Genomic DNA, 12017 nt, shown 5'->3' on the forward strand with positions numbered 1-12017 from the left:
AATCAATCAATCAATCAATCAATCAATAAAATTAGAACCCACATAGTTTTCATATTTATTAACCTAGTAATCTGGTTCTGGATAGAAATCTTAAGAAAATAATCCTAAAGAAGTAAGAGGCCTTCTGTCCATGAAAGTGCATTGTAGAGCTATTTGTATAATAGCAAAATTGGAAGCAACTTACATTGTCAACAATAGGGCAATGGTTGGTTACACTCAGATACATTCCTTCAAAGAGATATTATTACACAACCATTCAAAACTAGAAATATGTAAACTTTGTCACAACCCAAAGGACGTTTATGATATGATGTTAAGTGGGTGAAAAGCAGACACAAAATTCTTTATATTGTGATGACAATTATAAAAGAATAATCATGCTTAGAAATTAAGAATAAAAGAGATCACACAAAAGGACCAAAGTTGCCAATGTTAGGATAGAAAAGCTGAAGATAATTTCCCCGCCTACCCTTTCCTATGCTTCCTTTAATGTTATACTATAGTATTTCAATAGTAATGATACATTTGAATAAATTAGAATAAAGATATTATTACTATCATTTTAAAAAGCCCAAGAGTTTGTGAGGAAAGAAGAGGTAGTAAGTAGCAAGAGGACGGTAGGCCTCAAAAGAAAGGGATTGAAATGGTGGAGAGGGTTGGCAGGGTTTGGGAGGTGAAGTTAGGGGGGAGAGCCCCGGAAAACTGGTTCTGCGGTCATTTAAGCCGTGGATGTGAAGGGGCTCTAACTCAATTAATTGGGCCTGGGCAGTTCTGAGTTACCCAGAGACGAACTAAGCATATTCCTAAGGACTAGTGAAGCAGGGGCATTAAAAATCATTCGATATTTGAAATTTCAAGTAAATATCTAAGAAGCCATCATGGGGGTGGAGGGATGAGAACTTAACTGGACTTCCTTATAAGTGTTTTATGATCTGGTCTTGTTTTCACTTTGAATCGGATAGTTGGGGAGCCACAGTAGCCTTTTCTGTGGGAGGGGGCTCTGAAGGTCTGCACTGGGCCCTGGGCTTGAATCTTGTTCGGTTAGCTGCAAGTCAGCCCTGCACTCTCTGAGCGCCAGTTGCTTTCACTCTCAGGCCAGCAGATTGCATGCAGGAGATTCGGTGCAGTGCCGAAACAGTTAACAGATCTCAAAGCATCTCATCTGAACCCACTGAGACTAACTCCCTTAGCTAGGAAGGCTTAGGGCTTGTTTCTGAGGCTGTCTCCAGACACTCACTCACTTTAATAATAAGATTGTTTACCAGGTGGTGCCATGCATAGTGTCTCAGCCTGCTCCTGAAAACCCCTGGTGAGATAAATCAAGGCCAGGGTTGGCCAAGTGAGTCCCCAAGGTCATAGTCAATGGCAAAAGGTGTAATCAGCTCCCTCCCAGAGCCTGCCCCAACCTTGGAGTGAGGTGGCATTTTATTAACTGCAACCTGTTGCCTAGTCTGAGCTCAGGTCGACCACCCCCATGAGAAAGGGAGGGGGTCCCCCTGCAGGTGGATCCAAGTAACTGCCGCTTACTCTGCCGTCTTTCTAGTGGGGGCCAGATTTCCCCAGAGTCTCCTCCCAGTCCCGGGAGATGCACCAGCGCCTGCCTTTGGAAGGGGAGGAAGGGACAGAGTCAGAAGAGAGGGAGAACAGTTCTGTAGAAGATCTGAAAGAAATCGTCACCCTGGCTTTTGTGAAAGAGAACACGGAGGCTCAAAAAGGACTTCAGAATGCCCAGCAGCAAGGCAAGAAGAGAAAGAAAAGGAGGTTAGGACTAAAAGATGGGGAATGGGGATTCACGTTGGTTAAGAGCAAGAGGGACCTGGGAGGAAAGGGAGCTTGGCTGCTAATGAAGGAGGGGGGAAGGAGAAACTGTGATGAGACCACTTTTTGGTTCATATAAAAAGAACCCACTTTTGATGATCTGTTTTATAGGATCAAATAATGGTGTGTGTGATCTAAAACTACACCTTGCCCTAATCTTCATGCTGTGTTTAGAATGTCATTTCTTTTTTTTTTAATTGTGTGTGACGGCTTAGGTTTCATGCAGCCCCCCCTGGGATGAGATGTTTTTGTATGCACTCTCTCGTTCTGGCAAGTGTGTCTGTCTCTGTCTTGCTGCTTTCCTTTTTCTCTTTTCCAGATGATTGGTGATCAATCTATCCAGCTGCCGATATGAGAGTGGTGAGCATCTGTATTCAAGGGATCTATGATGGGGACCCACTGGATTCCCCAAAGAGTTGGGGAGGGTCACTCTTACATATTCTCGAGGATGAAAAAGTGTGTCTCCAAATCCTGTCCTTTGCTTCTCCAAGCTCATTTAACTATTTGAGGAAGTTGGGAAGCTCATTCTGAGAAAATATGGGTTTGACCACAGTGGTGTAGACGACTTCATCCATCTATAGTTCTTGTATATGGTTATTAGGGAATCTGATTGTAGAGAAGGCAGCTATTGCTGTAATCAGTGGCTCTTTTTTAGGGTACAGGTTCCAAACTGGCCATCTGTGGGCTGAAGATGATCTGCAAATCTACTTTGTACTATAGAGTAGAATGTTGTTGTTGTTGTTGTTGTTGTTGTTGTTGTTGTTTTAATTTTGAATTTGGAAGCTTTAGGCTGGCCTTGACTCTCTTGGTCACTGAGGGCACTTTTTCCTTTCCAGGCCCTTGAAGACATTTGAGTTGGTGTTGGAATCAGTTCCTAGTTATCAATATTAACAGAGACAGGAAAAGAAGGATATGATAGCATATATGTCATTTTGGTATACATTGTATAATTTTTTTTTTCTGTCAATTTACCTCACTAATTAAGCTTGGCTCTGGCTGATGTTAAGGATTTAAGTTTTTATTCTCTTAACATTCAGTGCTTAGTGTTCGGAGAAATCCCAGAGGCCTTCTTCCTGTCATGGGGAAGCCAGGTGGTTAAAACATTCTTCCCAGATAACCTTTCCGTGGGGATGATTGGGCATATTCGTCAATAGCTTTCAACTCTTTGTGTTGCTTTCTTGGCAATGGTGTGTCCAGGCAGGGCAAGATGGCTTCCAGTCCCTAGGAGCATGGGTGTCTCGCTTCATTGTTTGGGCTGGCAGCACTTAGAAATGTACCCTCCCCATTCCATGCTCCTCCTTCACTTCTTGGGCTAACAGGCCTTTCTTCCTCCAACTCTGCTGCAGTGCGTAGGGCTGCCCAACAGTACGGCCTTCGAGAAGGAGGGGAAAATGATGACTGGACTCTCTACTGGACTGACTACTCGGTGTCACTGGAGCGGGTGATGGAAATGAAAAGTTACCAGGTATCTGGGTCAGAGCTGGTCCTCAGCATAAGTGTGGCATCTGCCCCATGGGCCCCCACTGTTCCCCGAGGGGATCTTGTGTGTAATCCCATGTCCCCATTGTTCATGAATTCGGCTTCCTTTGCAGAAAATCAATCACTTCCCAGGGATGAGTGAAATCTGCCGCAAGGACTTGCTGGCCAGGAATATGAACCGCATGTTAAAGATGTTCCCTAAAGATTTTCACTTTTTCCCTAGGACCTGGTGTCTTCCTGCTGAGTGAGTGCCTACCTGTGCTCCTTTCTCCATTCCCCATCCCCAATTACATTTCCCTTTTGCCCCTGATTCCCTGGTTACTACTTTCCCTTCCCATAGTTATCTCCCATCTCTCTTGTTCCGGAAGAAAAGGGAGAAAGGGTGGGGCCAATGTTGAGGAAACACAAGGCTCTGCATACAAAATTAGATGACAGTTTAGGGCTGGGTGCTTTAGAGCCTGTGCCTGCAGTTAGGATGGGAATTTGTTCTGACCCCGAAAGCTGTTGGTTTTGAGTGTGTTCCAACACTTTAACCATATGGTTTCTGAGTGTTTAAGGACCATGGGTATTTCTGCAGAGAGTGAGGCAGTGGTTAATGCCCAGGTTAGAAGCAGGGAGGAATGCCTGACCTCTGTCCCATGGTCGTACCATGGAGGACAGTCAGCCTTTCCCTACCTCTGGTCTCATTTTATCTATTTTAAAACTGGACATCCATTCCTGCTACTGGACCACATCACCAGGAAACAGGAGAAATTTAAGTTGACGTGAACGTGACCTGGGTACAATCTGGTGTTTGAGATGAGGTGGAGGGGGCGGAGAAGTGTCGCCATCAGAATTATGCTGCATGGCGAAGGCCCCAGAGAACTCCCACTCTCGCCTCCTTGCCCAGTGCTTTCCCAAACCCAGAGCTCCAGGGTTCCCAGCCTTTCCTAGACGTCTGGAACAACTTTCAGGGTTTAACAGCAACTTAGAAGGAGATGTGTTTGCCATCAGGTCAACAGGTGCCTTCAAATTTCATGGCCACTGAGGAACTTTGCAGTTAAATGACCTCCAGTGATCACAAGTTTCTTTTGAGTTAAAATGCAAAACAAGAAATATAGCAAGACTGAGATTTAGAGGCCGTTAAGTTGGTTTCTTTATTTCTTCTTACTATAATGTCTTCAAAGTACGTTCAAAGATAGTCTTTACCCTCTTACATTCTGGCTAGAGTGGAGATGTTACAGAGGAAAAGCTGAGCCCAGAGTCAGAGAAGAGACTGATGGATTCAAGGTCACATTGCCTGGGCCTTGAGCCAGATTCAGAACTCCAAATCTCCTATCTGCAAACCCAGAAAATCAAACTCTTTGGTCATGACTAACTTTATGGGGTGTGCAGCTTGTATTAGAACCTTGCCTACATATGTCATGAGATAAGTGTTATTATCCTCATAGCATAGACGATGGAATTGAGGCTTACAGAGGTCAAGTACTTGCAAAGGATTCAGACCCGAATTCCCTCCAAAACCCACTGTGTGTGCACTACTGCCTCCTATTATGAGACCTCCGGGCATCTGTCTGTCAACTCCAGGACTTTTGCCACATTTTATATATAGTATTTATACACATAAATATACGTCGTATAATTTTTTAAAAAAAAATAAAGAGCTAGCTTTTCTTGTCACTGCTCCCCAGCTAAAGGTGTGTCTCGTTCCCTCCCTGTTCTGGTAGCTGGGGAGATTTGCAGAACTTCAGCAGGTCAAGAAAAAATAAGACATACATTTGCAAGCCGGATTCGGGCTGCCAAGGGAGAGGTATATTCATCACCCGGACGGTGAAAGAAATCAAACCAGGGGAGGACATGATCTGTCAGGTCTATATTTCAAAGGTACTTCCTCACCGTGGCTATCTACTCCCGCAGCGGCCTCAGGCTGTAGCTCCACTGGGGACCAAACGTGAAATGAGAGAATGGAGGGCAGGGGTGGGGTGCGGGTGAGGCCGAGTCCTGTCTTCTGCCTTGGACTTTATCGGACCGAGCCTCCTGACCAGGGATGCGAAATGTACCTGGGTCAGAGTGTCCCTCGCCCTTGCACCGTTGTCATTCGGTCTGGCCCTGCGAGGCTGGACCTTTGCCTCTAACAGACAACAGCTGGGAGAAGGCCTTTGGCCTCTGGAAGCCCCGGCTCATTTGGGAGAGAGGAGTCGTCCTGGTGAGACACTGGGAACCAGCTTTACTCCATGACTGGAGGTCAGAGGTCACAAGGGAGCCCTCTGGGACTGTGCGCAGAGGAGCCTTGGCCAGGGCAGGGAGAACTCTTACAGAACTGCAGCAACGACATAGCCTTGGATGGTGATCACATGTTCTTCATCACAGGACTTGTTAATATTATTTAGTTGCTAGGAGCTCTTTTGGAGGTGGTTACCCATGCGATTTGACAGACCAGGAAACTGAGGCACAGTGTAGTTTAGTGACTTCCACAGATCACATGGTAGGTCAGTACCCAAGTCCCCTTCTCCTTCTCCCCAGCCCTGGCCAAGCCTGCGCTGTGTAAGGCCAGTGCTGGAGCTGATGTCATGAAAACTAGACAGAATGCTAATGATCTTCAAGTCTGAATTTCTCCTCCGATGCTTGTGTGACTTCTGTTCTCTTCTCTCAGCCCTTTATCATCGATGGGTTCAAGTTCGACCTCCGGATTTATGTGCTGATGACATCCTGTGACCCTCTCAGGATTTTCGCCTACAAAGAAGGACTGGCCCGCTTCGCCACAACTTCTTACTCTCAACCTTGCACAGACAACCTGGTGAGCTCAGGGGGCCTGCCCCTTCCCTTTCCTCCCTAGTTAAACCCACATTCTCGAACATTGTGTACATGGCTGCCATTTGTCGAACGCTTACTATGTGCCGGGTTGCATACGTTCTTTCCCTTAGCACTCCCAGGAGCCCGCAGAAATAGGGATTATCACCTCCCTTTTACAGAGAGGAAATGAAAACCCAGAGAGTAAAAGGACTTGTCCAAGGTCCCAGAACTAGGAAGAGGTCTGGCGGAGACTCACGGCCAGGTCCGCCTGACTGTAAAGCCGGTACCACAGTTTCCTGGTAGGAAGGAAGGTCTTGGGCAAGCCCCCATTGCTCCCTCCACACCCCAGTTCCCCCAGTACTCCTGAAGTGTCTTTCAGGCAGGGTACCTACCACCCAATCGCAGGAGGAATTAGAGTTTCTTATACTCCAGGCTATAGGATACCCTTTCTTAATTCTTCTGCTTTGCCAGTTTAAATAAGCCCTAAGACTTCCCCTTTTTCCTCCGTCTCTAAGCCTCAGGTCCCTGGGAGGGCACAGAGAGGCAGTGGGAGGCCTGCCCTTTCTCCTGACCCCACAGACTTCTGTCTCTTCCCCAGGATGATATCTGCATGCACCTGACTAATTATTCCATTAATAAGCACAGTTCCAATTTCATTCAAGATGCTCACTCTGGCAGCAAGAGGTAAGGAAGTGGCTTCACTTTTCTTTTTCTGCCAGTCTCAGAGCTGGTCTCTGGGATTCCACCCAAACCCTGTCAGTTCCCCATCTGTGTTTCCATCTTAGATCACGTGGTCTCAGAAAATATTTCTTTACCTCTAAACCCAGAACAGACTCCTTCAGCTCTGCCCTCTGGCTGTTAATCATTAAAAGAAGGCCACATCATAAACCCAAGGAGGGGAGGAGGGGAGGAGGGGAGGAGGAGAATAAACATGAACTATTCCCTCAGCAGGATACACACACACAGCAAAATATACTCCTGTTACAGTTGGCCCTTCTGACATTTCCAAACCAACAGATATTTACTGATCACTGGTCTGCCACGGGAAAAGGACGTGCCAGGCAGTTGTTCTAAGCCTGTGGTTCCCTGGGGTGTTGCTCCAGCAGAGATTCTCAAGTGATATGTCACGACGCCTGGTGTGACATGACATGTGGCTAGCTGGCTTTCAGATTCTCCAGAAGAAGGGAGGAAAATGAGAGGAATGCATGAGTCTCTTCCCAAGCAGCTTTTACATGCATGTTATCATCTAATCCTGTCTCATTTGAGTTTTAAGAAAAAGGAGGACTGAAGAATGTGAACATGACCAGACAAGGGGGAAAGGAAAGGGAAGTATTTTCTGAGGCTTCTTTTTTGTTGGGCCCAAGCTGGGCGTTTTGCATGCATTTTTTTTTTTTCATCGAATTTTCACAACACTATGGCAGAGTATTATAATCTACCCTTTGTAGGTGGAGAACTATGAATTAGGTGCCATCTCTGTTTTACAAATAAGGAAACTGAGCCCCTGAGAAGTAAGTTGCCCAAGGTCATACAGTTATAAATACTAGAACAGGATGAGAGGGTAGGTCTGTCAGACTGTAAAGCACATACTACTTCTGCAGCAAGCTTCAGAGGGCCGATACACAGGCAATCTGTTTGGCTTCAGAGCACCAGAGAGGCATGGGAAATTTCACGATTCCCTCGGTGGCAGAGTTCCAAAAAGCAAATGAGAAATCATTAGATTAAGGGAACATGTCAGGCTGGGTGGAGGCAGTCTCCCCTTTTTCAGATGGCACCAGACACTCGTCTTGCCTGAAGCTCTCCCACCTCCTCTCTCCTCCTGGACCGTGAGCACCAGCTGAGTCTCCAGTGCTGTTGCATGTGGAGCTTCTGTGCTCAGTGAGGCCTGTCTTCCAGTCTCGCTCTGACTTTCACCGGCTGAGTCAGCTTAGGCAAGTCCCTTCATCTCTCTGAGCCTCCATTTCTTGGTCTGTGATAAGACGCCCTGCCGGGCCATGTCCTACCCATCTCATAGGGTCACCGTGGGACTCAAACAAGCTATGATAGCAGCACAGATGGCGCTCGTGGTTAATGCTATTGTTCCTTACTCTAAGGGCGTGTAATCCAAGGGCCCTTGTTTCCCTGCATCCCTTCCTTTCCACCAGGCCCACACCTTGCTCCAGACTCAGACCCGATGGCTGCATTGGCCTCTTTGCTCTTCTCCCTAGCTCCAGGCACCTCTACTTACCCTCTCTGTACTCCATTTTCTCATCTCTAAAATGACATAATAAAATAGGAATACTGGCTGGCCAGCCTCACAGAGATGCTGTAAGGACCTATTCAGATAATATGTATGAATGGGCTTCAGAAACAATAACCCCCATGCTAGTGGATGCTGTTATTATGATATAGTCTGTATACTCGTTACTTCCACTCTCGGTAAGCGGTGTGGCTCCCAGATGCCTAGAGCATAAAGTTCAAACTCCTCTGCTCAATTTACTAAAGTGACCAAATCCCACTTTCCACTATTATTACTACTACAGGAATAGTCAACATTTTATTTGTTGAGCACTTGATATATGCCAGGCACTGCTCTAAGAAATTACATACCTCAACTCAGTTCATCCTTACAATACTATGTTATCATCATCCTGATTTTGCATATTAGGAAACAGGTGTAAAAGGTGAAGTAACTTGCCCAAGGTCGCACAGCTAGGAAGTGATAGAGCTGGAATTAAAACTCCCAAGGCCATGCCCTTAACTGCTAGGAAATGCTGCCTGTGCTATTTGCTCCGTGGTATTCTACCAGAGACACTCTCACGCTCATATTTGATTGCTCATTCTCACCTCTCTGCCTTTGCTCATCTCCAAACGAAAACATGGGAAAGCATTCCTGAAGGCCCTTCTGTCTCATCAAGATTCCACGTTGTCTTCTCTGACCTGGTTCTGAATTTTGGTCTAGCCGCATAACACTGCAGTGTGGGTGAAACCCATCTTCTCTGTGGGCCTCTGCATCCTCACTTATCAAATGAGAGGATGGGGTGCCATCTCTAAGGACAAGCCTGTGGAATCAGTCTAACCGCCCACTGTGACCTTTCCATCTCCGGACTCCCACTCTCCTTATGGTCAACATCAGCTGGAGCCTATAACCGCTCTTTGCTTGGTGCACATGTTTGTCTTGTGTCCCCAGTGGTACTTAAGCTCCTGCACTTAAGAGTTAGAATGGTGCCCTGGCCTTCTGGGTGCTTCCTATGTTGCTAGGCAGAGTCTTTTTTTCTTTCTCTCCCTCCCTTTCCCTTTCACCTTTCTTCTTCCTTGTCCCTATCTTTTGAGACAATCTGCTTCTCATACTGACTGCCTCACCTGCCCCCAATTTCCCCCACCCCAGTTTGAGGCCGACTGCCTCTCCAGTCAATCCCCCACTAGGCTGCAAACTCAGTAGGAGCAGTGACGGAGAAGGCGGAAAAACTGGAAAGCTGGCAGGCCTCTGGGGCAGAGATCAGGTCCTCTTCATCTTTCAGCGTGCCTGGCACACGGCTGGTGTGTTAAACTGAACTGACTAACCAGTGGACCTTATGAAATTATACAATACATAGTCATTGTGATATGCCTGAGTTATCAAGGAGAGCTTATGTTATGATGCATAATGTCTGTTATAAGAAGGCAAAGAAGTGCATAATGTATTTTGAGAAACCTTATTTCCCAATTTGACAAATTAAATACATTTTTGCACTTGAAAGGATTGGCTTCAGGTAATCCGGAAAATTTGTTTATGTGTAGCCCCCATTCCCTGACAGCGGCAGGTAGAGGATGTGGGCCTCTACATTAAGTGACCTTTGCTTATCTGTCTTTATATAAATGCATTTTTGGTTGTTTCACGTAGGTATTTACTTCTCAAATTGTCCTTAGGCCTTGCACGACAGAGGTGGTGGTTTCTTGGGATCCCCTCATTGCACAAACTTTGCACGTACAGCAGGCCCTTAGCAAACGTGCATGGGCTGGATGACCACCCCCCCTCCTCCTTTTCGACTCTGTTGGCCGGAGTCCAGTGAGCTCTTTGAACTCCCTGGATGAGCCACGTCTCTTGTCTCCTCCTTCTCCTCTTTGCTCTTCACTCCCCTGCGTCTCCTCCTCCCATTTCCCCACTTCCCGCTTCGACTGTCTGTGCACACGTGTCTGCGTGTGAAGGGGTAGGTGTTTGTCTCCTTCATTACCTCTTGGACCTGCTGGGCTCGCCCTCTTTCTGTACGGCCCAGCAGGAAGCCGACAGGAGGATCCCCTCGGATGTCTCCTCGTGAACTTCTCTCCATTGGGTAGACATCCTCTGATCTCTATGATAGTTGGCCTGCGAGTGAGGGGTTTCCTGGGATGTGGTACTTTCAGTTCTGAAATTGGGACGATCCTGGTCTGCCCGAGACAGTGGGTAGCCCTATCTGTGGAAATGCCTTGGGCTGCCTTTTTCTTGCAAGTCATCCTAAAACAAAATTTCTGTGTCTTTAGTGTCCCCAGAATCTCCTCAGTAGAACTCAGGTAGCAGTATTCTTAAAAGGCTCCATGAGTACTTGTAATGAACACCAAAGCCTGAGAAATTGCCATCAGAGCAAAACTATGATGTAGGGTGTTTGTTTTTATTTCTTTTTTATTCATCCATTAAGCTTTCCACCCAGAATACTCAGTCTCCACCCTAGCCTATTGGTGTTTTCTGGACCACAAGGAAAGTGCCCAGGCAGGTCTTGACATGTCATTACAATCTGTGCCCACTCCAGGGCTGTGGAGGCTTGGGGACTGTGGCCTTGTGGCTCCTGCAGGCCCCTCCTGAGCTGACATAGCCCTGGTGTCACCCTGGCTCTTGGGTGTCCATCCTTACTGGTTCGGGGGATGTATCTGCTCTAGAAGTTTCTGGTTTCCAGCATGCCGTGGCCTTAGATGACCAGAAGCGGGCCGTGGTTCCCCTCCAGGAAGCTCTCCACCTTCAACATGTACATGGAGAGCCATGGATACAACCTGGAGCAGATATGGAGAGATATCGAGGACGTCATCATCAAGACAATCATCTCAGCCCACCCCGTCATCAAGCATAACTACCACACCTGCTTTCCCAACCACACACTCAATAGCGCTTGCTTTGAAATCCTGGGCTTTGACGTTTTGTTGGACCGCAAACTGAAGCCCTGGCTGCTGGAGGTAGGAAGGTTGGGGCGAGGGGTGAAAACTGGCCCCTATAATTGGGGTTAGCCAGCTTCAGGCTCATCATCTCTCCACCCTCGGCTAGATCTTTTAAATCAACTTCCTGCACCAGTTCCTCCCGTGGAGCTTGCTGCCAGGGGCTTCTCTCTTAGTTGAGAAGTGGCCACCAGAGGGGGGTAGATGGCCGGGAATTAGAGAATTCCTTATGTCTTTCTAAGGTCCACCCAGACTTGGAAACTCTGATCTCAGGCATAGAGTGATTTTAAAGACAGTTCTACCTTTTGTAGCAGATTCATCTCCCAGAAAGGGGGTGTTCTCCATCACAGCTGGGTTGATGATATTTAAGGTCAGATGCGAGCTGCCAGCCCTGGCTCTCAGGGGCCTGGACCCCTCAGTTCGAAGCACCAACAGAGAAGAGCCTGCTATCTGTGGCTGTGGGAATGGGTGGGGAGCCACTCAGTGAGTTTTCTGCCTCCCCCAGACTCATGGGGTGCTGGGAGGAGGAGGAAGAAAAGCTTCAGGGTGGCTCTCTCTCCCAGATTGAACTCGTGCTCAGCAGCCCTCTCCAGAGGCCATTCAGTATGCACACAGGGAGCGGGGGTGAAGGTGGGGTGTGGTGCCAATCAGAGGTGCTAGTGCCAGCTGCCAATGACATAGAGTCAGCCTTTAGAACGGATAACCCAGAATTATAGATCAAATTCCTGGGGCCTTGCCTTTCCTCCGTTCCCAGTCCTTGTTCCCTGGTGTGGGTGGGAAGGACAATATGGTTGTTTGGAGATCTTACC

The 12017-nt window shown here is 47.3% G+C and overlaps 1 protein-coding gene across 1 annotated transcript in view; it reads left to right on the top strand.

Annotated features, from left to right (window-relative positions):
* Positions 1-1611: 1611 nt before the first annotated feature.
* TTLL6 (tubulin tyrosine ligase like 6) overlaps positions 1612-12017 on the top strand; it is a 24043-nt gene continuing 13637 nt past the window's right edge. Inside the window, exons 1-8 of the mRNA XM_023524699.1 lie at positions 1612-1761; positions 2138-2178; positions 3165-3283; positions 3411-3541; positions 5004-5160; positions 5930-6073; positions 6668-6753; positions 11004-11237. Of these exons, the coding sequence (XP_023380467.1) occupies positions 3263-3283; positions 3411-3541; positions 5004-5160; positions 5930-6073; positions 6668-6753; positions 11004-11237 (773 nt within the window). The 5' untranslated portion in view covers positions 1612-1761; positions 2138-2178; positions 3165-3262. The remainder of the gene's footprint in view (positions 1762-2137; positions 2179-3164; positions 3284-3410; positions 3542-5003; positions 5161-5929; positions 6074-6667; positions 6754-11003; positions 11238-12017) is intronic.

This window comes from Pteropus vampyrus, unplaced genomic scaffold (genome assembly GCF_000151845.1).
Source record: "Pteropus vampyrus isolate Shadow unplaced genomic scaffold, Pvam_2.0 Scaffold486, whole genome shotgun sequence".
In the NCBI taxonomy this organism is placed as follows: domain Eukaryota; kingdom Metazoa; phylum Chordata; class Mammalia; order Chiroptera; family Pteropodidae; genus Pteropus; species Pteropus vampyrus.